The sequence below is a fragment of the Tyto alba genome, unplaced genomic scaffold, assembly GCF_018691265.1.
Source record: "Tyto alba isolate M040663 unplaced genomic scaffold, T.alba_DEE_v4.0 Super-Scaffold_13, whole genome shotgun sequence".
In the NCBI taxonomy this organism is placed as follows: domain Eukaryota; kingdom Metazoa; phylum Chordata; class Aves; order Strigiformes; family Tytonidae; genus Tyto; species Tyto alba.
The window spans coordinates 42,061,273-42,087,900 of record NW_024881275.1 but is presented as its reverse complement, the minus strand read 5'-3'; the positions used below and the strand labels follow the sequence as shown (position 1 = coordinate 42,087,900).

The 26,628-nt window shown below is 39.5% G+C and overlaps 1 protein-coding gene across 2 annotated transcripts in view; it reads left to right on the top strand.

Moving 5' to 3' along the window:
• Positions 1–18,766: 18,766 nt before the first annotated feature.
• ADAMTS19 (ADAM metallopeptidase with thrombospondin type 1 motif 19) overlaps positions 18,767–26,628 on the top strand; it is a 149,045-nt gene continuing 141,183 nt past the window's right edge. For both annotated transcript variants that reach the window (XM_042788085.1, XM_033005592.2), the window contains exons 1-2: positions 18,767–19,067; positions 20,078–20,688. In XM_042788085.1, the coding sequence (XP_042644019.1) occupies positions 18,983–19,067; positions 20,078–20,688 (696 nt within the window). In that variant the 5' untranslated portion in view covers positions 18,767–18,982. The remainder of the gene's footprint in view (positions 19,068–20,077; positions 20,689–26,628) is intronic.

Sequence of the window (26,628 nt, the reverse complement as noted above, 5' to 3'; positions counted from 1 at the left end):
TGTCCAGAACAAAACTGGACACTGAGTTCAATCTAACTTTCATGGCACGAATTCAAAAACTTATTATGACTGAAAGGGAAAAATGGCAATTCACACAAATATCTCTCTGTGTAATTAAACCGTACCTCTAGATCGTTCCTGGCACCCCACAGCTGGAATCCTCAGTTCATACTCAGAAAAATACAAACTTCTTGGTATGCCTCTCCTCAAACTATGAACAAACACACTATGTTCACTGCTGATTCTATATTGTTGTGATTAAATGAAAACTGAAACTTTCTAACCAGTTGACATCACCTGAAGTTAAGAAGTATCAGCATTTATTGTCATAAAACAAAAAGCAAAGCCACTGCATAAAGTGAAACAACTTTGGTAAGGGAAATTGATATAATAAATATCCAAGGTGAAATAAATTAATTTTTAAGAACTCATTTGAAACAAATAACATGTTAAAGCAAAAAAAAAAAAAACCAAACCAAACCCAAAACCAAGCAAACAAAAAACCAAAGGCCCAAACCCATATTCTTCCTACATAACTCGGTTTTGAAAAGACACCAGCAAGTGCCAGAATTCACATACACATTTATGTATGAAAGTGGCTGATCTAGGAGCAGTTTATAACCCATCCTCAGTTACCTGCTGTTGTAAAACTGAGAACTAAGATTTTAATGTAAGACAACTGTGGTGAAATATAATGCATTAGCTCCCAGATGGTAACAGTGAATTAAAAGAATAAGCAACAGTGAATGTAAAGATGAGACTTCCACCTGGATTGCTATGCTCAGATCTGAGGCCGACAACATAAATACATGGACCTTTTGGAGCAACTCTAGAGGAGGTCACAAAGATGATCAGGGAGCTGGAGCATCTGCCTTATGAGGACAGGCTGAGAGAACTGGGGTCGTTCAGCCTGGAGAAAAGAAGGCTCCAGAGAAACCCTATAGCAGCATTTCAGTACCTAAAAGGAGTCTACAGGAAAGCTGCAGAAGGACTTTTTACAAGGGCATGTAGTGATAGGACAATGGGTAATGGCTTTAAACTGAAAGAGTGATAGGACAATGGGTAATGGCTTTAAACTGAAAGAGTGTAGATTTAAGTTAGATGTAAGGCAGCAAGGTTTTTACTGCAAGGGTGGTGAGGTCCTGAAACTGGTTGCCCAGAGAGATTGTGGCTGCCACGACCCTGAAAATGTTCAAGGCCAGGTGGGATGGGGCTTTGACCAACCTGGTCTAGTGGGAGGTGTCCCTGTCCATGGCCAGGGGTTGGACCTAGATGATCTTTAAGGTCCCTTCCAACCCACACCATTCTATAATTCTGTAATTCCCCCATTGGAAAGGACAGAGAAAGATTTTCCAGAACAGAAATGTAATTAATTGGTCACTGAGATAAAATATATATTCTATTTGACTGTAATTGACCCACTGTCAATAAATAAATAACTTAGAAGCCAGCAGATACCCTAGTAGTCTTACTAGATCACCAAGTACTTAAAAGTATTGAACTTCAATGTGGGCATAAAAATAATCTTGTTCATAATATCTATCTCAGACATTATTAATTTTTAAAATATTTTTTAGTAAAACAATTATTCTCTTCCCTTCAGTATTACTTCCCTGATTTTAGTTCCATGAGTTGTCTAGGCTTTTGTATAGCGAAAATCAGAGTTTGGTCCCACTTGGTTGAAGATAATGAAAAATTCTACCACCTGCATGGCTATATAGAAGCAGAACAATCTACTGCTAGAGGGCTAGCAACAGTTTTCCATAGCGTTCATTCTGCCTGCTCTCTTACTTCTAGCTATTACTACTAATTTAATTTTCTATTTTAGTTCCCCGGCTTCCTGATTTACATTAGGTGGGTGGGTTTTTTTTTGCTTTAAATAATCTTTTAAAATTCCTTCTGACTTGATAGCTTGTATAAATTCAGTCTTGCATTGTCTCTGACAGAACATATATTCTGTTGTTTTTTCTTGATAGAGCTGAATTTCCATGTTTTTTTAAGATACTCCTTGGTTATTTTGTTTTCATGCTTAAGGTTATGCATTCCCTCTCTGACACTTTTAAGAAGCTCCCATGCTGAGCTGAGTGGCTCTAATTACTGATTTTTTTATGTCATATTGTGGGGCCCTTAGCTCTGTCTTTTAAGTACCTTATCCTTAGCACAAAGATTATTTTGTTTTGTGCTATTCTTTCCTCCAGACTGCTGTATTTGTCTGTATTGTGGAGAATAAGAGATAATAACTGTGAACTTACTGTGCTATCATTCAATGTTATGATCCTATTCAACTAATTCAGACATACCTCTACTGCAAAAGGAGGGAATCCTTTCTGACTGCCACGTGCTCCAGCATTTTAGCTTCATACACATTTGTAAGCTTGTATCTGCTCCTAGATTTTCACAAAAACCATACACAATTTCTGTTTGCCATTGAATACAAGTCCACACTGCATCCATGTATGTTGTAGGCAGAGAACCTCTATCCATGAGAAAGGGTACCAAACAGGTTAAAGGATAGCATTATCAGATTCCTTATTAAATGTATACTTTAATCACGCTGGTGTTGGAGGTGGCAATGGAGAGCAGGAAGGTTTTTCTGACTAGTTTCCAGGGAGTGCAAAGGAGAAATGATGAAACAGCTCAGTAGCTTTACCAAGCCATGGATGAGGGCCTGCCTTGTAGCTGGAGGGGAACAGAGACAGAAGGGTAGAAGGATACAGAGGAAAATGTAAATGCATAAGGAAACAAAAGGATGATTATAAGGAGAAGGTTTACAGCCCTTACAGAGCTTGAGAACCTGACGTCTCCAGGAAATGTCTTGTTTCCCTCCAGAGGGTGGCTCACGACAATAAGCTTGCATTGTGTTAGCACATTTATTCTCTGTTCTTGATTGCATAACCCTGAGTTGGGAAAACGAGAATAATAGTTGCCAATGAAATTCAGTTTGGGTTCCTTTCACATAAGCATCATGCAGTACTTCCAGAAAAGGTAATGCTAGTACTAACCATGGTGGTTTTGGAGGCAGACATTTGGTGAGATCATTATATTTGCTTTTGGTTAGATTAGATTAGGTGAGATCATTATAGAAACAGGTGAATATATTTTTTGGGTAGTAAATTTCATGCTCTCTGTGGAACTATTATGCTCTGATTGTTTATTTCAAAACTGTAGTCTCCAGTCTCATATTTTTGTAAGTTCTTTCTGTTTGTTATTAAGTTGAAAGAGAGGTTTACTAAAAAGATTGTACCTACCATTTCTATGAGCAATTGAAATTGAAGGCCATTTGGAAGAACCAGATCTTATACCTGTCACAGGTTAATACAATGTCTGGATAGGCTTAACTGTTTAGCTTATGACTACAGTATCTGCTCAGAAAAATAACAAATCACCGCAATGTTTCCTAGTGCTGAATCTAAAAAAAAAAAAAATATATAAATCATAGCGAGGCAGAGAACACGCTATGAAATACACCTTGAGTTTATTCCATCTACTACCTGGATTATACCTCACTCAGAGATACTATGAATCCCTCATTGCGATTCTTAGTTTCACTCTAACAGCAAAATAGGGGAAATCAAAGAGTGCTCTTTGTGATAAATTTATTTCCCTCCACCTTGTTTTCACTGGTCTTTTGAATATAGCAAAATCTTCCATATTTCTATGCACCTTTGCTTTTGCATAACATCTATTCTAGAAGAAAAAATGGTATAGTGTTCTGGAATACAATCTACTGATACTGACTTACATCACTGTCATTTTGGAATGCATTTCCTATGAAATAACACAAGATAAGTATGTTACATAGTTAGCTCTTATGCTTAAAAAAGATTTAAAGTCATGAGAGTTTTCTTGTCTGGGATCAGGACCAAACTCTACGTCAACAAATTTCCGTAAGGGTTGCTGGATGCTTTCTTGCAAGTCCTAAATAGTTGTGCTTTTTTAAAGCCAAGGAAACAAAATATTTTTAACCATTTTTCTTCAAATGTTCTGTTGATGAAAAAAAGCATAAGGAAACACTGAAAAGAAACTGAACTGTGGTGAAAGAGCCTCCTGCTGAACAAAATCGTTCATCAAGTCCAACAGTAGCAGAAAGTAAATGAAAACGTGACCTGAATCAGCAGCTGAAAAAAAAAAAAAAAGTAGAAGTTAAGTCCATTAGGAATGCTTCTGTCAGATTTTTGGCATAGATTTGCTCTTATATTATGTGTCTAAAATACTGTAGGTATGTTCTCAAAATAATAATAATAATAATAATAAAAATAAAACTGTAGTAGACATTAAAGCAATTTTTCTTGAAGAAGCAATAGAAGTTTAATATAAACCATCTGTTAAGATGCTTGGACCCAAGAGGCTATTGTTTTAGTTGGTTATTTTGATCTATTTCTGTGATATTTTTAACAACGAATACTTTGCAAAAATACCCTATTTAAATAATTTCTAAAATAGAATGTCTGTATTTTCTCATTTTAAGGGAAAAAAAATCAGTAACACTGTACTTTTAATTACTTTATAACTACTTATATACTCTCTTATTCATGGCAATAAGCTTCTCCTGGAACCATTTGCTACCTTGTATTTAATGAAGTCTTACACTAAAGCTTTCTTTAAGTATATCGTAGGACGTTGAAGCATGTCACAAATATCTTGTAACAGTCAGCTTTTCTTCCCTGTTTTGTAATGCTGAGCTCTATCTTGTGCTCAGTAAGATGTATATGGGATGGAGATAAAGCCAGAAGTCAGTAATGAGATAAGCACTGTCTCTGCAATGATTAATAATAATAATAATATATATATATTTATTGAATCAAAAGCACTAATAAAGAAGATCTTGATTTTTCTCTCCCCACACACTTCGCAAGTTTGTACTTTCCTCCACTCAGAGGCTGTCTCTGCACACAGCACTGCAGCATACAGCCCTCTGAAACAGGCCTTAACTACCAGGTTTCAGTTCTGCTAGCAACACAGTTACCGTGGCTAAAACATTTAGCACAGGTAAAATGTCAGAACGTTTTCTTGCTCCACGCAGGTTTTGCACTGGGGCCATTTCACACAAGGGAATTTCATGCTGCCTTGACTAGTAGCAATGCCAGGACACGCTAATGCAAAGCAAATGCTGAGAGGCAGTGGCAGCACAGCTGTACAGAGGTAGCAAATTGAACAGTGGGTGAGAAGGTAGTTACCTACTGAGGAACAAGCAGATAAGTGAGCTAAAATAATCTGACTATAATTTATGGGCCTAATTGAGAAAAGAAGTTGCATTCTTGATCAGCTGAAAGCAGATGAGTAGAAATTGTAATTTTTCAGAGCTCCTATGTTTTGTCTAGTTGTACCCTAAAACTCATGGATGTTTTGCCTAACACAGGATTAGGCTTTTCACTGCATTTCTTGTACAACAGCACATTATCTGTCTACATTTAGGTTTGAAAATAGGAAAGAAAGTTTAGTCCTTATCATATTACATTATTCATGCTCTTGCATCCATAACAGAACTACCATTTAAAAATCCTGCTGCTAAAAGCAGACTCTAATTTGATAACAAAAAACAATGTTCAAAGCAAAAAACCCTCATGTTTTACAGATCATCAGTAACCTAGATAATGTTCTTGGAATGACATGCAATATATGTATGCCATTTCAAGTTCACATTAATTTATCATAATTTTGTGTGGTGTTATGGTGTCATGCCAGCCACCATAACAGGGTTTGACTCTAGGTTTCCGCTGAATCAGTAACCCAAAAGATAATGAAGTCCTTCTTATTAATACTGCTACAGTTCAAGCTGGGTGCCTCCAAAGAGGGACCCTGAGCAAAGAAATTCCTGGGCAATTATGTCTTTACAATCCAAGTTCCCTACCCCTCACACAACCAATAGTAATATTAAGGTCTGGGGTCTTCTTGCTTCTTTATTGGTTTGATTTGCTTTCTGTTGCATTAATAAACTGTTGCTAAGTGGTCATCTTCTTACACAGTATCACATCCTTTTAGGTCCGTTTCGGCTGGTTCTGTATTTAGCTATTTGGCATGTTGTAATGTGGTTTTTACAGTTCATATGCCACGATCTATAAGTTTTGCCTACTCTAGCTGTTAGTGTTTAAGCTGCTCGCTTTGTCTACTCTAGCTGCTATTAATGTTTAAGCTGCTAGCTTCAAGTTTCAACTAACTTTGTCTACAACAGTAAGTACATTGAAAATTCTTGTAAAGTTCATTTGTTAAATATGTAGCTGCAGAGCTCCCTCTAGCAGAGTTTAGTCATTCCCAGTCATTTTATCCAGTGTGTCTTCTGAAGTTGTTCTAAAACTGCTTTTCTCTTTGTATTTTTAACATAAACTGCTTTATATAGATGCTTTTCCAGAAGTTAAGGTTAGATATTACTGGAATTAAACCTATTTTGAATGAGCTTTCTATACAATGCATGAATATTATCTTCATCACAGACCAAAGAGAGGACAAAAACCCCATTTTTATCTTGAAATTATGTGAAAAGATACCTGAAAAGAGCTTTGAAATGTGCAGTCAGATGTATTCTCTTGTGAACCTGTCAAGTGTGCATAAAAAAGATGATGACAGATACATTACTGCCAAAAAGACAGATCATTCTTTTTCACTATGTATAAAATTGGGAGTGGTTCTTAAGAAGTTTGTAATTGGTAAACTGGGAAGGTACATTAACTAAAGAAAAGTGAGTTCAGTCTTTCTATGTGAGTTGTTTTTATAGAAAATAGACTTAATTGAATTTTAATTTTTTACTAATTTGAAAATGCATTAATGTCACCATGAAACTTGACTGCAACACTCTTTAACTGACAGCATCTGCTTAATAAATTCTTACTTACCTTTATTATACGTGCCCCCTTTATGATTTGTATTGATTAAAATATATTTTATAAGATGCAGATTTTCTTGCAATCATCATTTGCTTGCTGCTCTGCTTTATGTACTACAGAAATATTTATTTTCTTTAATTAAATAAATACATTTTTAACAAAATTTTCTATTGAAGGTGTAAGAGGAAATCAAGAAAAAAATAAAAGGGTAATTAAAAGTATTATGCTACATTTGACCAATGTCACCCTGAAGCTCAGGAACAGAAACTGACTAATCTCATTGATATATGGCTGTCTCCACTGAGCTATTAAAATACACAACTCATATTTGAATAGTCTGTAAAACAGAAAGGAGGGTTTTTTTTCAAGATCAAGCCCCAACAGCCCTGTAACTTTAATATATACTGCCAATCTACTATGACTGGCATATTTTTTTGTCTAAAAACAATGATAGTGTTTTTCTTAAACGATATAAACTCCTCACGGATATTAAGAAAAAAAACAAATATTGTAACCTACTGATAGATGCTAGGGATTTTAAATTAATCATCTGAAAGATGGAAGTGGGATTCATTTTATTTGGATGGGTGTTTCTCTTTTAACAGAAACTCTGCTTTAGAAGAGAGCATGCAGAGATTTGACATAGTGTCTTAAATGCCTTAAAATAGTATGCCTTTTGCAAAGCTCTGTAGGTTACTAAAGCAGGAGACAAACTGCAGCAGGATTCAAGCTGAGAGCTGGTATGTTAGAGAGCCACCACAGGAACCTTGTTGTATTCATAACCATTAAAGGGAAAAGGATGTTCTTTCCCCACCACCCCCTCCTTTTTTAGTTCATTCATCAAGTTTGTTTGTATTTATGAATCACCCTTCTTCACAGAAGAGACACTTGATCTGCATACTGGCAAGTCTTTAAGAAAGGAAGAAAAGTAAGTGGGGAAAAGTTATGTGTTAACATGGGCACGATGACACTCCACTGCCAGCCAAATCTGAACTGCACATTCGTACTGATTCAACAAACGCAGCTGATCTCCTGTGCACTAACGGCTGAACACTTTTCTACAATATATTTTGCAGTGTCTAAAAGGAGAGGAAGATTTTGCCCTCTAAGTTTTTTGAATGTGGCAGTGGTCCTTCCCACTAGCTTTTTCATAGGCCAAGAGGGAGAAGAGGAGGAACAACTTGATCATTTGGTACATTTTCACTACTGAGATGGCCATTTCATAGGTCAGGAGGGACAGTTAGAGGAACAGCTTGCTTATATGGCAAATTTCCACACAATTTCCTGCTATCAAACCATATCCCTGTTTGCTTTTGCTGTGCCTTCTTTTTCTTCTCTAGAAGTCATACTAAACTAAAATATAAACTATATGGTCCCCCTAGTGTGTAAAAACATGTATGTTTCTTAAAGGACTCTAACCTTCATGACCTTGGGTCAAGAAGGAATCAAAATTGATCTACCTTTATATAAATATCAAGTGGAAAACAGATAATATCAATTATGCTTTTATATAGACTGTGAAGTAACAGTGATAGCTACCATCATGCATAGGTACTATAAACCATATTTACCTCCCTTGCCAGCACTAAGCTAAGCCTGAGTGCAGGTTTCTGGACTCAGATTTCTTCTGAGCAATGAGTGGTTTAAAGCTGAATTTAAGATTTTGATTAAGCAGTTAGAGTCATACCTGCGAAAGTTCTTGCCTTCACAACCCCCACAGCTGTAGCTGAAGTCATAAGAGGCCATTTGTGCTGGAACACCTGGCTACAAAGAAGGAAGCTACAAAGAAGAAAGAACCAGGCAAGGCACCCCACTCTTCCCTTTAATCTATAATAACTTGTATTTGTTAACTCGCAGGTTGTATTATAAAGCCTCCAACTCCCCACCCCCACCCAGGTTTCTTTACTTCTTTGCAAAAACTAGTTCTTTGGCTCTTTTTAACATTTGAGAAACTCTTCCAGAAGAGTTGTCTTTATTTCCAAAGATCAAAGGAAGTCATTCTCCTAATATCTGCAGACTGATGAATGAAGGGATAAGTAATGTACAAAGAGATCTTGCTATGTTATGAAGTAAACTGGAGGTGCTGCTTTGGCACCAATGTGCAGATACCAAACACAGGTTTCCTGAGGCAAAAATCCCAACACTCTCTGATCTGTATTCTGCAAACACCATTCCTTGGTACCTGCAAGATGAAAAAGTATATTCCATTTTTTTAAAAACAGCACAGGCCAGACAGACATAATACTTACATTTAAAATATTATATTCTCCCTTTAAGGACATCTTATGAGTATATTTATGAACAACTTTGTACAACAAGTTAAGCCAGTTTCAAGTCACATTTAATTCACACTTCCACAAAGGTCTTGCATTCTCTGCTCAGCAGCTGTAATTCTATCTGATTTTATTACTACGTGTCTCTGCTTCTGAGGATAAGATATCTAATTGAGTTCATGTCCTATCACACAATTATTTTGATGTGAGAAGCTTGAAAAGTCTAACTGGGATGCTGAAACCCCACTATTATATCTGTAATCCCAAGACTTTATTAGTTATTATTCTATAAACAGAAAAACCTTTTTCTGATTTCAAACACAAAGGAAAGTCCAAAGCATCCCTAGAGGCATTACAGATTGGCCTTCAGAACCCAGAGAGTTAATTTTTGCTCTTACAGAGAATGGTAAGGCTTCAGCAAGAACCTGTGTTGGGTAATAGCATTTCCACAAAAAGGCAGGCCGGTTTGAGGGTCCAAGGAGAGCAACAGTGCCCATCAGAGATCTAGAAAACATGAATCTGCAAACATGACCAGTGGGAAAATACTGAAAAAAATGTATTGGGTTTAGAGCACAAAGAACCCAAAGAGCAGTGATAAATGTTGGGTAGGCTGCTGTTCAAAAGAGAAAGGGAAATGAATTTTCTTCCTATCTACAGCTATGAATGTAGCAGGTTGAAAGTGGAACAAAAAAAAACCCCAAAATTAGATCAGACCTAAGGAAAAACGGGCTTTCCAGCAGTTATGACAGTTTAATGCTCTAATTGATATACACTGGAGAGCATGGAATTTTTGTCACTGAGGTTTTACATCTCCTTATTGATCTGATGAAAAACTGTCAGATCAGGCACTGGAATTACAACTGTTTCCTGGGCAAGAAGGTGGACAAATGGCCTGCCCAACTGTATTTTTCAGAATTATATAGTGTGAAGAGGTGAGGGAGAGGGAAGCTCTCTGGTATGCCTACCCTATCTCTCCCTACCATCATGATGAATAACTATGTAATTAGTTTTACCTAAGGTCAGCTTCCTTAGGACAGATTAAAGCCTTTAAGCATTTAAGCCTTTCTTTGAGCACCTTCCCACATTTTTACACTTCCTTAAATGTGTGAGCTACTGGAAAATAAGCTAATAGTCAGAACTGCCTGTATTTGTTGCAAGATTTCATTCTTCTCCTAAGTATGTTCAAAAGCTCTGTCACCTAGTAAGACGTATAGAAAGAAAACAGTGTGCAGTGTGAAGAAATGCTGTACAGAAACCAGGTCTCTGTGAGTCAGAATTATGATTGCTATATGGGTGAGCTTATTTCCACTTCATGGATGCAACCCTCAGAAAAATTCTTCCATGGAGGAAGAGCTGGACATCTTAATGGAGAGATATCCATCATGAAGGGAAAGTGCAACTCTAAATTTTGGGATTACAGTATTTCACTGAAAAAATGTGTGGCTGGATAGCTTAAAAATTTGGTGTTGGTATGCAAATGAGAATTCAAATCAAAAGCCTAAATCAGTACTGACCAAAGTGAGCAGCAGTGAAATGAATACCAGAAACATATGGGAGTACCTTCTGCCAGATGTTATCTCTGAAAAACCATCACACTGACACCAGCCTTTTCAAGTCAGCCACCCCTACTGACATCCTTCTAGAGCCTGGTCCTCTCCTTTTTTTCACATCAAAATTGTGGTAAAAGATGGGAGGGGAAAAGTGCAGGTAATCTTCCCTGTTTCGGAAATGACTGAATGTATAACAACTTGGATTAACATTCTCTTTTTTACATAACATAAATATCAAAATAACTGGGTCCAGTATCTAGGACAAGAGCTTAGGAAGTGAGAGACCACAGATTCACAGAACCACATATATGACTTTAAACTCAGCTTTTATTACTTTATCCTTGTGTAGCTTTCAACAGATCACTGGATTGTGTCTAGGTTGTTTCACCAAAAATTAAGATAAAAATACATTTTCCTATCTTTCAGGCATGTGAGTAAATTAAAAGTACCAAAAACTCTAAAAGGCTATGACAGTAGAGCCTTTGAAAGTTAGGGTTAGGTACTACATAACTGGATTTGTAATAAGCCATTATTTTGATGTGCTATGGGAAATTGATAGGAAAATTCCTCCATGTATTTCTTATTATCAGAACAACTGCTAGTCTTGGCAGGATCGCCATTCCTTCTGGTTTGTTAGTGATATGTTTATACTACTTGTCTCAGGTGTCATACACTATAGTGCTTACTTTGAATACATAGAAATCTCTTTCTTTTATATTGTCCATGAAACAGATTTATACCACTATCTAGACATGGAAGTAAAATCCTTGGTCTACAAGCTCTTACACTGACAGAAAAAGCAGAAGCAATCATGGACACCAGATTTATATCTGCTGGTTTAGGGAAAGACTTTATAAATTATCCCAAGGTTTTCTGACAATATATCAGCGTTTGCATTTTACTGGACAACAGAGCTTTTTGGACAGTAATGACATACAGCACTTTTAATCTTCAGGGTGCTTTGAAAACAGGAACGGTCTCCTCTACAACAGAGATTTTTGAGCTCTCTGTTGACTCACACTTCCTGGCTTTGGCCACGAACATTATCACTGTTGTGTGGCTGTCAATTTGTTTATTTCTACTGCCTGACCTCACTTAAGTACACCAACTTTTATGCTTTTATTCTTATCTGTCTCAGCATAATGGGAGGGAGAGGGAGTTAGCGATTAAGAATTGAGGAGCAAAACTGAAAACATCTCATATGATGCCAGTACTTTTTTTCCCACTTCAATTCAAGCAAAAGACTACTAGAGAGTAGCTTGGAAACCCTTTAGCCATGTGTCCTTGGCTTTTTGCCTGTTCAACAGAGGTCTTGCACAACCTGGTTTTTATGTGCTGTCACCTTGATTTCTCTATATTTTAGCTGGTCTCCTGGTGCCACTGCTTGCCATTGGCGTGCCTTCAAAGCGAGTGCCTGTGGACAGTACTCACACGGTATGTAACATACCGTATGCTTTGACAACTCATGTGGTCTTAATGGGTTTACCAGTTACAGAGGCTAAAAGAGCAAGGCAGCCTGTTCTGAAGGCTACCACACAGCAGTTCTTATGAATAAATCCTTTAAATAGGAAAAAATAAATCATTTCTACAATGTTTGTTTTTTATCTGGTAGATATAATGAAGTCTTTCTCTCCTGCTGCAGGGGCAAGTGCAAATAGGATATCTGCAATGTCATTTAAATGAATAATGACTTGGAGACTAGTTAACTTCATTTCTGTAAGTCTTCATGATATCTTCAGTGCTTGCAGCTAGGTGACATGTTGAAGAAGGATGTCTGGAAAACAGTGATTATCTTTGTTCAGCTATCCTGTTGCACGCTTTCTTTAAATCTACACAGAAAGAAAGATGTGTTTCAGAAAGCGAGGTTATTTATATGCCCCACCTTACAAAACAGCAAGAAAAGGAACCTTTCTGCATGAACCATTTCCTTTGATTTACTTACAGCCTTTGAAGTGGTATCTCGTTATCTTCTCTTTATCCTTTCTTGTTTTCCTTGACTTTGTTATCTTGACCAGCTTTCAATCATCTCTATACTGCCTGCTCCTGATCCTGGATCTATTCTCCTGCCTCTTGACTTCTTTTTTCACTGTGTGTGTTCATAGTGTACTACACATATTGTTATATAATAAAAACAGTAAAGCATCTATGCTGATCAGCTGAAGACCATACAGCAATTTCACAGCCAGAGTCTCTAAAACTCATTCAGTTTTTTAAACCTTTCTTGGAGCCATACTTCATGTTATACAAGATTTGCCTGCATTGGCTTTCATATTTCTCACTTATTATCACTCCTATTCCTGTATTCTTCATTTTTATCTTCAAGATTATATGCTTTCAAGTTATACTAATTCCTTGACAAAAAAAAAAAAAAAAAAGTTTTTAATCTTCTTTCTGAATGGTGTAAATACATTATGATGGTAATACCACTCAGCCATTTAAAATGTGTATGTAAGTAATGGAAAGGAATTTTTAACTCACTGTATAATTCTTAACATGATTGCTCCATTTCTCTGCATAAAATCAGACTAAATTCTGAAACAGAGTGGTTGCCTAGTAGGGTTGGGATAACTATGGCTTATAGAAACTTTTAAACTTACTAGTTTTAACATAGCAGATATCTACCCAGTATTCACTAATAATTTGATGTAGTTGTCAGTTATTCTGGTTTCATCATAAATGCTGCAGAGTTTTGTACCTGTAAAACAATAACTTCAAGCTTACACACACATTGATGTCAAAAGGATTATTACTCTTCTAAATTCAGGCACGCATGTAGACCATGGAAGTGTTAGAAACTTATTTATTACTGAAGATCTGACTGAAAAGGCAATCTCAAAATTTCTTAAAAACTAGTGTCTTCATCTGCTTTACCTTTGAGTAATAAGGTTTTGAAATTACAAGAAAACAGTTTAAAGGATAGATGAATTAAACTGTTACTGTTTCCAAGTATTTTTTTATTATGCGTGTCATTTTTTCTATCATTCCTCCACCTAATTCTTTAAATCAAGTAACTTCTTTCAGAATTAAAGCAAGTACATTTTTACTGACAATGGAAATAATTGTTATCAGAGATTCCCAATGCCAAACAAGGTTCTGAATTGTTATTTTTGCCTTTTCTCTGGTTAGAGAGAGAAGTTTTTAGATAGAATTCTGCATTTTCTTGAACACTTATAAGTTTGCAATTCTCAGCTATCTCCCAAAATGCAAATTAAGCTGTCCTTTGACATCCTTTTAATTAGGAAGAAACTCAGAAGGATGTTCTTCTCCATGCTCTTGAAAATCCAGCAAATACACTTTCTTCTTAAGTTGTCAGAATGTGAAGAGAAGATCAGAATGCATAAAAATTGATGGATTTGCTTTTGTATTGGAAGAAATCAAGCAGAGCTTTGAAATCTTTCATATACACAAGAAACCTTACTAACTGGGTCACTAGCCACAGGCAGAGTTTTAAAGCTGGGGCAAGGTATATGTGTTCAGGGAGTTTTTTAACGACCTATTACGTCTTGTGTTGGTTTAACTTTCTTCTCATGTTCAAAAGTGAGAGATCCAATTTCTGCCTCAGAGAAGCTTTCTCACAAATTAGCAGTTTTTTTCTCTAACAGGTGACTTGTGGGTTTCAAATTCGAAGCCTTGTTCTTTTAAGGTGTTCCAAAAATGGCACCTATTTGTTGACCATTTTGGATTAGATTTTTCCCCATAGTCGATCATGCGATATATTTGTTTGATAGATGATTTCCAGGTTAGGAATTTGAGGAAGCACTTCTTCATGTGAGCCTTTAGCTTGGCAAGTTCTGTGGGACTTGTGTTTGCAGAGAGAGCCTTGCTGTCTTTTAAGTGGCTTCAACTTGAGTAGAGTACTCTGGTACCTTCCATTGTACAGAGTGAGCTGTCAAATTGTCAACAACTGATGAGCATCTGTTTTTTCTGAGGAAAAAAGTCACCAAATGAAAATGATGTAATAAGAGAGTTGTGAAAATATATTCTGGTTAAGTGGTGACTCTGCCAAATGTTCTATATAAAAAGTGTGTTGAGAGTGTATTTTTACCTATACGTACCATGCACAAAGTTTGAGCAATTTCACAATATGACTTAGTGGAGTTACTCACAAGGTAACAACTGTGACTTGGGAGTAAATTTCACTGCAAGACCTAAACTGAACTGGGTCAACTGGATCATAAGAATTGGAGGTGTAGCATAATAGCATTGAGCTGATGTGAGCTTAGCTTTGCACTTTTAAAGTTTTTATACTTTAAACCAGCAGAGGTATTAAACTCACAATAGCTCTGCACAAATCTTACACCATAGGTCATCTGATTGTACTACTGAGTTTAGATGTAACTGTGAGATTTGCTCTGAGGCAAGATCTGCTAAAGAGAAGTTGTTTGAAGTGGTCTTAAATACATATATTTTAAATAAACCCTTCATTCTGAGCATGTAAATAACAGTATAGAATTACAGACTAAACATTTAGAGTCTGTGAGCTAACAGGCAGTAGAAATTCACCGTTCAGTTCAAGGGATAGGCAACACAACATTTTCTAAAATGGAAAAAAAAAATAATTTCATCCACGCTTAAGTGGAGAAAATTAGCATCAGTTCACACATACGTTGCAGCTAAAAAAAAAAAAAAAAAAAAACCAAAAAAAAACCACAAAAAACCAAACAACAGTTTGGTTCCATCTGCTTTTCAACAAGTTTATTTACATTGAGATAACATTTTAACATTTGCAAAGCACTCTAGAAACAGCAAGATGTGAGTTTCTGTTTCTAATCTCAACGGTCATATGATATGTGGCCTTAAGGTAGTAAGCACCATTCAAAACAGAGTAGATTTTTTCCATTCATCCAGTATATTTTGTTAAGTAGTAAAAATTTGAAACAAATGGACTCAGAGATTTTAAAAGTATCAGTGAAATCATCAATCAGATATATAAAAAGCATATGCACAAATAATTAACAACTATTTCCCTGTAAAGAGACTTAAAGGTTTGGGGTTTTTTGGTAACAATTACTTTAGGCAATCTTGTATATATTGCAAAGATGAGGTAATTTTATATCACTTTTGTATGTATAAACTTGATAGCTTTTACAATTAGATGATTAAGTAAAGAGAAAAATAAACCAAGGAAAGTCCCTGACTGATGGTGGTGTCTGTATTGCTAGAAGCTGACATTTTGAATTCAATAGTATGATTTGTCCATACTTATCTTAATCCCCAGAATTAAGTCACTGAAACAGGTTCACTATAAGATGGGAAGAAAATCCTGCCCTTGCTCATGTAATGTACGACAGTAACTGCAGCACAGATTTAAATAAAACCACAGTGGTGAAAGGTGTGTAAATTGAAGAACAATATCCACGTCTTCAAAAGATGGCTTGAGATGTCTCTGGTACATCACCAGTGATTGGGGCACTATCATGAATGTGCACTGAAGAAACAAGAAGTCTGACTGTGGTAAGGCCAGAGAGAACCCTTGCCCTGCCAGCCCTGAAGGGACCGACAGCACAATTCTGCAAATTTAGCATCACGGAGGACTAAAAGGGACGAAATTGCCAAATCTCTATTGATTTCAACAAAATTAGTCTGATTTATCTCAGTCAGGAAAGACTGATGCAGATACGTTCTTTACTTCATTCTCTATATTTTTTTCCTCATGTCAGTATGATGGTCTGGATCATTATTATACCTCACAGATTAACACATTCTTTACTTTATGCATTTGTGATTCTGCACGAGTTGAAAGGCTTAGGCCTTTCAGATAAGAGATACAGTTTTAAGAATCTACTGGAGCAAACCAAATGTTTCTTTTCATTTTGCTCTACATTGAGTTTGAAGATATTATTTCCTCCAATTTTATGAAGCCATAGTTAATACTAGCCCGTGTGCAATATGTTTGGTAAAATAAAAACTATTTTGCAAAGAGTTTTGGTGGCTCTGTGATTAAGAGAATAAAGCCTTTTGTACTGTACATGTGGATACAATATTATTCTCTCTGCAAAATAACTGCAGTATGAAAGCATTGTTTTGTTCGTTTAATTCTTATTCTTTTAAACATAGACTCCTCTGCACTAGTTCCACAGTGACGACAGTTAGCATGTGGTGGGCTACAATACCGTCTACCAGTATTAACCTATGACCAGACTCTTTGTTAAAACTAATGAACACCAGTAGGAGCTCTATTTTATAGTGCACTTTCCCCAAAGTTAAACACAGTAGAACTTCCCCCTATATTTTTACTTTAACTATTGAAACGATAAAAACAAAACAATAAATGAGCTAAAGAAATTTGTTGCAGCTCCATGTTGACTTTAGCTTGCCTTGTATTCGTATGTGGAGACTTACTGGAAATGTTCCTATTTTTTTGGCTGGTGATAAAGTCACACACATTAAAGTCTATCTCAATTGGCTTCTTACAGACTCTTTACCCCCTGCAGCTGGTGTTGAAAAGGCCAAATTCTGCTTACCTTACTGACAAAAGAAGTTTGTCTTTTTAGTAAGATTACACATATGAATAAGAGAAGCAGAATTTGGTCCAAAGGGCCTAACTAAACTTCAGCAGACTGAAAAGAGTTACAGCAATTCACGGTTTTAAAACAAGCAAATGCACAGAATCCTGTCTTTTTTCCTTATCCCTGCTGTTTGTCTATTTGTATCTTTTGGGATATAACTATATCCACTGTAAGTAAAGACTTTGTGTATTTTTGCATCTTGCCTATATATTCTGATTTAAGAAAATACTCTCATAATTTTTAGCTAGTATTTGCACAGTAGCTTATAAACCACATCTTACAGAATTTCCTCATCTGTTTTAAGGAGAGTTTTGGCTGTGGAAAGGCTGCAGTATTGGGCCTATTAACTAACTCCACTGTAAATTATCATGTATGTTATTTACTTGGGAATCAAAGATCCACTTTAAATGTGTTTTTAAGGTAACCTAATTATCAGGCAAATACTAGTTTGCAGCCTCTGGAAAACTCCCCTCTTCCTAAACTGTCAGATGCAAGTTTGTCATCTTGTTTCCACTAAGTCCCTCTGATTTTGCTTAAAGTTGGCTCAGACGCCGAAATAAAAAAAAAAAAAAAAAAAAAAAAAAAAAAAAAAAAGACTGCTGTATGGCAACTTTTTTCCTATAAAACCAAATGACTAATCAAAAATACTGGTTAGAGGTAGTGGAGACTACATACCCATGCAGCATACGTTTCAAGCAGCTACTGCACACAGCAGAGAGCAAACCCCATCTGCATTTGGCTTCTGTAGAGTCTAAACGTGTTTTTTATTTGGAGCCTTAACATGTGATTTTTGTTTGTTTTACTTTTCATTTTATACAACTAACTTTTAAGAATTCTTGCAGCTGCGTAGCTTACCCTTAACGGCTTTCCTCCTCACGAGATTGCTCTGCTTTCCCCCGAGGCACAGCAGTCACCTTTGAAACCGCCAACAGTGGGTAAAGCAGCAGAAGTTATGACGAGCAGTCAGGCTTTCAGAGGGAGGCGTTTACCTGTTGCTTCTGCAGTTTGTGCTGATGTTAGATGGGCATTTAAAGCTTTCGCTCGACTCCTCACTTACTCACTCCTCCCCTGACAGGGGCTGGGGTGGAAAGTGATGGGTTTCCACGGAGAGCCGCGTAGTGGGGGCAAAAGGAGTTTAGCATCAAATTACACAAAACCAGGCAGCAACGGCCCGTCTCCGCCGCTCCCCGAGCCGGAGGCGAAGGCTGCGCAGCCCGCGCTGCTGGCGGCGGGGACGAGGAGCCCTTCCCGCTGCCGGCTCGCAGGCGGTGCGCGCCCGGCGCGGCAGGGCAGGCGGGGCGGGCGGGGGTGCGAAGCGCGGACTCCCGGGGGCCACGCCCGCGCAAGGTGCCCGCGGGGCGCGGCCGGGACGCGGCTGCCCGCGGAGCCCCCCCGGGCGCCGGCCCACGCCGGCGGCGGCGGTAACGTGGTGTGGGGGGGGTGTGTGCGGAGGGAAGGGGGGGGCCGCGCCGGGTGCCCGCCCGGGCGGGGCGGGGCGGGGCCGGGGCCGGGGCCGGCCGGGCCGGGTCCCGGCGCGTCCCGCCCCGTGGGGGCGAGCGGCGGGCGGGGGCAGCGCGGTCGCTGCCGCCGGGGCGCAGCTGCCCGCCCGCCGCCGGGCGCTGTGTGCGCGCAGGGGCCGCGCTCCTGCCTGCCTGCCCGCCCGCGCCCGCGGCCCCGCCGTGCGCTCCTCCTCCAGCGCTGCCGGTGCTGCCCGGCCGCCCCGGCGGGACGCGCTCGCCTGCGGTTTCTCCGCGGGCGTCCAGGTGGCTGCGCTCCGCGGCGCTCCCGGCCCGGCCCTCCCGGTCCTGCCCGCCGCGGGCGCGGAGCCGATGGGGATGGGCGGGAGGATGCGCCTGAGCCGCGTCTGCTGCGTTTTCTACCAGCTGTGCGTGCTGTCAAGCGGGCTCGCCGCAGGTAAGTGCGCGCCTTCCGCGGGACGGGGCCGAGCCTCGGGCGGCCTCCGTGCCCCGCCGGCTGCCGGTAGCCGGTACCTGCCCGCTGTAAAGCGCCGCAGCAGCTCTGCCCGTCCCCCGGTACCGATGGGTGATCAGACGCTGCGCGCCTCCGCTGTGAGGGCGCACTGCAAGGCTCTCGCCTGGGCGAGAGACTAATTTTCTTACGCAGCCGTGTCACCCCGGCAGTGCTGTTCCTAGCGTGTGCTGGAAAAATGCGTAAATAAAACTGTCTTCTGTCTCAGGCTGGTGGACGATGTGTGTAGTCGTGTGTGTGCAAACATAATGCTGGTATGCTGGGAGTTTTGGTTAAGTTGTGGAGTGGTGTGTGTAATACACATCATTAATTAGTGATTATGATTCCGTTTGATTGTAATGATAACGACGATGCAGCATGTGCATGCATCAGCCACTCGCACATGCATTTGCAAATGTGTGGCCATGGGGTGTGTGTGCATTTGGCTGCACTTTTTGAAATCATAGTGGGTCTTGCAAAACATGCCGAGAACGGGGTTGAAATTTCCAAATGTTTTTTGTTCAGGTTTTCCCTGCTAGAATGACACTTCTTTTTTAGCCGTATGAAAAAGTTGCCACTTTGCCTAAATGATGAAAGGTTTGTGCAACTCTCTTTGCGTGGAGGAGGTGGTCATGAAGAAGAACATCCCTAGCTACTGGTACAAACACAGCTTCTGCCCGGCTTGAGCTCCTCCAGCTCCTGCTCAGCCTTTGCCAGGACCGTGGTGCGTCTCAGAGCCCTGAAGAGGCACAGGGACATCTAGGGGCTGGCCCGCCTGCCGTGTCCAAGGGCAGGATGAAAGGGCCAAATGGGCCCCGCTGTATTTTGGGTGGTATGCTGGGTGGGCTGGGAGCCAGAAGAAGCGTGTCGTAGTGGGGCATGGAGTAGGTTTCTGGCAGGCACTGTCTGCTGCTTGCTGCTCCACTCATTTAAAGCATCTGCTGGCCTTCCCGCAGGTCTCCACGCTTCAGAAGAAACTGAGGAGTGGGAGATCGTCTTCCCCGCGCTGTGGAGCAGGGGCCAGCAGGAGCCGGCGGGTGGCAGCGGTGGGGGGGGGGGCTGCAGCGCCGACCCGAGCTGTGGGAACCGGAGCAGCACCTTCAGTGCCCCCGTCACACCTAGCCCAGTGGCTGGCAGCTCCCGGGAGGTGCGTTCAGTCTCCTCCTCGGTGGAGGGGCAGGCACAGGCTGTGGGCGAGGCGGCAGAGGAAGAGGACACTGAGGATGAGTATGAGTCTCAGGAGTTTTACCACTGGTCCCCCCTGCCCCAGGGGTCTGGTGCTGCCTCTCAGTTGCCACCACCACCATCCCCACCGCCACCACCTCCAGCAGAGGACGGAGATGAGGTGCTGCTGAGGATCCCAGCCTTTGCTCGGGAGCTCTACCTGCTGCTCAAGAGGGACAGCCGCTTCCTGGCTCCTGGCTTTGCCGTGGAAGAGCGGCTTGGGGGTGAGGGCAAAAGCCCACCTGGTGCTGCACAGTCGCAACCTGAGAGAGCTTGTTACTACAGTGGTGCTGTCCTCCGCTACCCGGGCTCCTTCGCCTCCTTCAGCACCTGTGGTGGATTGGTAAGATGACTTTGCATGCAGGGGTAGCACCAAGGCCTCCAACCGAGTGTCACCTTCATCTGCTGTTGTTCACTCCCATCCCTTTTTGGAGGTCTTCTTCCTTTCATATCCTCTTGCATCCTACTTCTGTACTTAGCCTTATTTTTAGCTGTTTTGCCATTCATACTTTTATTATCCCACTCATAATTTTTCTCAAACCTTACTTCTGCCTTTATCCTGTAAAGTTTTTATGTTCTTTGTCCCATTTCCAGATACGCTTCTGTCTCACAGTCCCATACCTTTCTTTTTTGGATCTCTTTTTTATTCCTGTGCCATTCTTCCTTCAACTTTTCTTGTCTCCATCCCTAGTTTTATCTTGGTCTTCAGTGTGTGCCTGTAATTATTTACCTCCATGCTCATTCTCCTTCCTTTTCCCTGTATCATCATCTCTCCTCCAGTCCATCTGTAATCCATTTGTTCTTCATTCCTGTCCTATATTCTAAAGTTATCTTTCTCATCTGTGTTCTTTCTTATCTTTTATACCTCAGTTTTCTGACTGTTCTTTCCTGCTTCTACCAATGTTTTACGTCTGCTTTCTCATCTTCATTATTCCTTATCTTCCATTCCTCTCATCCCTTTGTCCTTTTTTCTCTACCTCACAACTTCCCACATGTGGTACCTGTAGTTACTTGGATTTGGGACTCCACACCCTTCTTTCCTTTCAGTTCCTCCATAGAAGTACACAATGAGTATGTTCTCAGCAGAAATGTTAATACAGTCAGACTTTTTGAATGATTACTACTTCTGTGTCATACCTCCCTTATTTAAATCAAATTTTACCTGCTGTGACTTCTGTTGGATCAGTTGTGATTTTTACCAGATAAAGACCAGAATTGGGCACACTGACAGCAGTGGTGATCCAGTGAGCTGCAATCCCAAGATAATTGGGGATGGATGGAAAGAGCACAAAGCAGCTGGGATGATGTAAAATGCTGGCAGGATTTAAAACAAAAACAATCATTACTGCTATTGTTATCATTTTGGGCCTTTATATAGCATCATAAATTCACCCACCTGCAGCGCTTTACAGAATATAGAATGTGAACAGTAATGGTGCTAAGGAGAGTTAACATCATCATGACCCTGGGTTTTTTTAGTGGCTAGATGGGTGTACATCACCACAATCACATGATAGATGTTTTCTTGTATTTCTTTTCAAATCTGAATATCTAACTTGTTCCGTTTCTGATGCATTAAGATATGCCTGCCTGGTTTTTATTTGCATGGTCATGAAGTGAAACCAGGTAAAATGTCGAAATTTTGACTGCTTATTCATTTGCCTGTTTGGGCTTATTCAAAAGCCAAAACCCAAACTGAAAATGGTGGAGAGGGAACATATGTGGATTGACACCAAATAAAATATTTGCCTGCAATCGTGAAACCACCAGGTTTCACACAAGTCTAAGTGCTTGGCATCTAATTATTGACTTTCTGTCAGATTTTCCAATGCAAGGTAGCAGAATTAATTGTGGAGAAAAATACTGAAAGGGAACTGAAGGTGGTTTGAAATCAATCAGGTAAAGGATTTTTATGTTCTGGAAAGGCATTTGACTTCCGTACTCCTTGATAGAATTTTGCTTCCTTACACAATTGCATATGGATAAAATTAGGTTAGAGAAAATCTCTGCAAAGAAATTGGTAGAGATAATTATCACAAATGTTTGCTTAAAAGTGATGTACATCATTGCGTATCTGTAATTCCTTTGACTTGGTTTATAAATTGAAAATCACTGTTTTAGAAGACCCCAGTTCCCTAGGAGGCCCATTAGTAATTTTTGATTCAGTCAGACTTTTCCTAGGAGTACCAGCTTCCCCCAGACTACCGGCCGTCTAAACATGCATGTGCCCAGATCATGTTCCCCATTCAGAAAGCTGCAGCTGAAATATAAACTATTCTATGTATCTCAAATAAAATTGAAAACTTGTTGATGTTGACTGGTGTTGTCATGATCCTCAACTGCATAGTCTTGTTTGCAGTGAAACAGTTAAGCAAATGTTACTTCCTGACCGTGTTCATGCGTCAGGCACAGAGTTAAAAACAATGGCACAGTGCTATTATGTCAGAGTTGTCATAGCAAATCTTAAGTTATTTGTCATTCTTTATTCAGTCATTGCTTGGGCTCTATTACATATGTAAGTTGCTCTGTTTCCAAGAGTCTTGAAAAAACAACATACATACATTGCATATTCCACCCTGTTTCCTCTAGGCTTGCCCTGCAAAGAGAGACAAGCAATATTTCAAACTACATTTTAAGATGTAAAAATCCATTGAAAATTGAACCTACAAATATTGTATTGTAGTTACTTCAATTACAATTTATTTTTTCATTTTAAATATAAAGAAATTTCAGAGAGAATACGGCATGAATGTCTTGGATATATTCTCATTCCAAAGCCTTCCAGACTTTGGGTTAGGATTACTAGGCTGCATACACTTTGGAAAACCAGACAAGTGGGCTGTAAATCCCTTAATATGCCACTTAGATTCCACTCATCAATTTTTCTTTTCGGTGTGAAATACAGCACCTCTGTCTGTCTAACAACAAAACGTCTACCATTCTGCTCTTTAGGTAGTAGTCTTTTAGTGAATCTCTTTATTCACTGACAAAAGTAACAGTAGTCTGACAGACAACAATGATTTTGCCACACAGAAGGAAGAGTGAAGAAATGTAAAGGCCAATAGAAAAGGTTTGGCCATCATGTGCAGGGGAGGTTTATACATGGCAGTACAGGTGTGTGGGCTGATGCTGTAGGGCTAGTTTTTGTGAAAAGATACCAATCTTCAATAAATTGAAAAAAAAGGCCTTGCATGAAATTGCTGTGCCATCTGAGTTAGGATGTTGGTGTTGGTTCCAGCTTCTCAAGTCATGAAGAGACTTGACATGCCAGTGAAATTCAGAAAATTGAAAAAAAGTCTATATGGAAGTTTTAACTCCTCCTTCTATAAGCAGAAAGAAGAATATTGTTGCAGATGTTAGGCACCTTATCCCCTTGAAGTGGGATTAGATACTCTTTGAACAGTTCACTGGCTGCAGTTAGGTAAAGCCTGAAATGTACAGCACGACATTAAAGCTTTCCGGCATTTCTTATTTCACAGTTCTTGAGAGCTTCAGTAGTGTGATTTTTCTTGAGCTGTTCATCAAAACCCAGTATGGAGGGGTGATAATAACAGGGTTCATAACATACCAAGTTAATGATGTGAATACACAAGTGAAAAATGAAGCTGTACTCCCAGATAATTACTAACCAAATTCTGACTGTCAGCACTGGCTTCATTTGGTAACCTATCTTGACGAGTCAAGGAAACATAACTCAGTGGATTACTTTCTAATCAAAGACTGGAGATATGCATGGGCCGTCTAGGAACTCCATCACCATGACTCTGGTGTAATCTCAGAATTCACATGATTGATGGTGACAGTCCTATCCAACTCCCTGGTAAAATACTCGTGGATTCTTACATCCTTTTGTAGCTTAAAGAGGTTTTCTCTGAGTACATTTTGGGATTCTGCACTGGTGCTGTGGGAAGATTAATAAGGAAAGGTTTCCAACAATTCTCTGTCTGTATGCTGACTGCCTACTTGTTCATCGTTAGGCAAATATGCGGATGTAAGCAGTTCTGCTGATGCTAATGAGTCTGCTCTTCTGAAAGTGATGAATTGCAGAGCTGGACTATTAATTATTTAAATGGTCATATCTTCCACTTGCTTGTGTTTTCCTATGATTTTTGAAATAAGAAAAGAAAGCATGTCAAATGTTGAACACTTTTGTTTGTAACTGGAAATACATATAACTGAAAACTGGTAGTGCTTTTAGAGTATACTATAGGAGAAACTTACTGCGGACTTAGGTTTAAGAAATCTGCCTACTGGTTCTTTACCAATGATCTGCTCTGCTGGTAGCATGGAAGATTAAGTAGTCCCACTGCACTTCCCCAGAGAGACCTGTAAACATGGCAAATGTGTGCTTTATCCCCTACTCCTTTCATTTCAGAAAGAGAGGCCTTCAATGTCTTTTTTTTTTCTCAGCACTGAATTGCTTAGGTAGTACTCCATGGCTATGTGGTGACCCGCAGGGGTTTTCCCACTATTTCATTGTCTCTTTGTTTTTAACTGAATCAGTCTACCATAAATAGAACAGCTAGGTAGAGGAAGGATTTGAATGTCTTCTTAGACCTAAAGCAATGGGATATGTTTAAACTGTTAGGAAGTGCAAATAGGAGCAAATGTATACACAGGGGATGGACAGGAGAATGCAGCTCCATACAGCTCTGCTGTTCATCACAGCACTCAGTAGATTGTCTAAGAACATGTGTGGAGATCTGCCTAAACAGACAGCATTGCCAGCTGTGTTAATTTGCTAGAGAGAAGCTTTGAAATTCATCGGTGTGGTGCTGTATTTTCAATGGATCTTAAGAACGTGAAATGGTCAATAGCATATTTATTGTTCTCTAAATCCCTGAAGAGTCAGTGTCAAATACTACTTGCAATGAAATTTAATGTGCATTTTCTCAGTGATTTGGGCGAGAACAAGTCTTAACACATCTCTGATCCAATGAAGAGCTCTCTCTGGAGAAGTGTATGGTGTTTCTAGTGGGCCTCATTGCCGTTAACAAGCAGGTATTTAAAAATCTGATCAATAGTTTATTGGCAAGTAGTCGCAGATTTACTCCAGCTGTCATGCATACGTTTAAAGAGCACTATCCAAAGCAATGCTGCCAGCTTCAGCAAAAGACTGGATGTCAATAGTTCTGTGTCATGCAGAGATGTGCCAGTTATCATTGGGCAGCAACATTTTAACAAATACTTCCAGTGGTAATGTCCTGCTTTTACAATAAAACTGGAGTATATTCAGATGCGAAAATAACTATGTGCCTTCTTGGGCTAATGGAATGCTTGAATGATATTTTAGTAAGATCTGAAAGAAACCTGAAGTGCCTTTACAGGAATGTATGATTTTTTGGTTTCTGACACCAAATGTGTTTTGAAGATTAGTGCTATTAAGTTATAGTAGGGGAATGACACATGATGTATTCAAAATATTTTAGATTTTTTAGGATTTCTAAATTTACATGAACTTTAAATCCAAGACACATAATAGAGCTTCTACAAAAATAGAATTTTTTATTTTGTACCTATCAATTGAGGATAGTCTAACTTTACAGGTTGTTTCAGAACAAGCAGAATGACATTGTAATAGAACAATAGTAATAAAAAAATATTTTCTGTATTCCTAAAATTCTGCCCACAGTCACTTTTGAGGAAGTGAGAAAAGGCTGAATCCTTATTTTGACATCTTTCCTCCTAGAGAAGGATTTTAACCAGACTCTTTCAACATTTTTATATGGCAAGACTCCCAATTAACATAGATCTTAGTTACACTTCCTAGCAATTCCTGTAATGAGAGTAGTGTCTGACATGTCAAATATACTTGAATATTTAGACATCTTGGACAGTTTTGGAGAGCTGTACTGAACCTTTTGGTTGTATAGCTTCTTTCAGTGGCAGTGCAGTACTTAATGTGCTACAACTCCTTTCTTGTCCTAGGGCAGACTGATTTGGAACGCATAGGTTGTTTGCATTGGGTGTGAGTAGTGAGCCTGACATTTGCTGTGCAGTGCACATGCAAGGTAAATCCTTGCTTTTGTGAGCATCCCTGCTTTTGTGGGGCTCTTGGAACAGGTAGTCAAGAGCAACTCATGAGCTTCATAAATTGCCCTGGGAAACTCTGCAATTACAGGTTGTGAGCTCCTGGTGTAAGCCTCTGAAACTTCTTAATAGATTTCTTGCTTCGATGAAGCTGGAGACCAGCTACCCCATTACACATCCTGGACCACACAGTACCAACATACAAGCCTGCAATGGGTTAAATATCAAGCCTCTTGTCAACCAAAACCAGTAC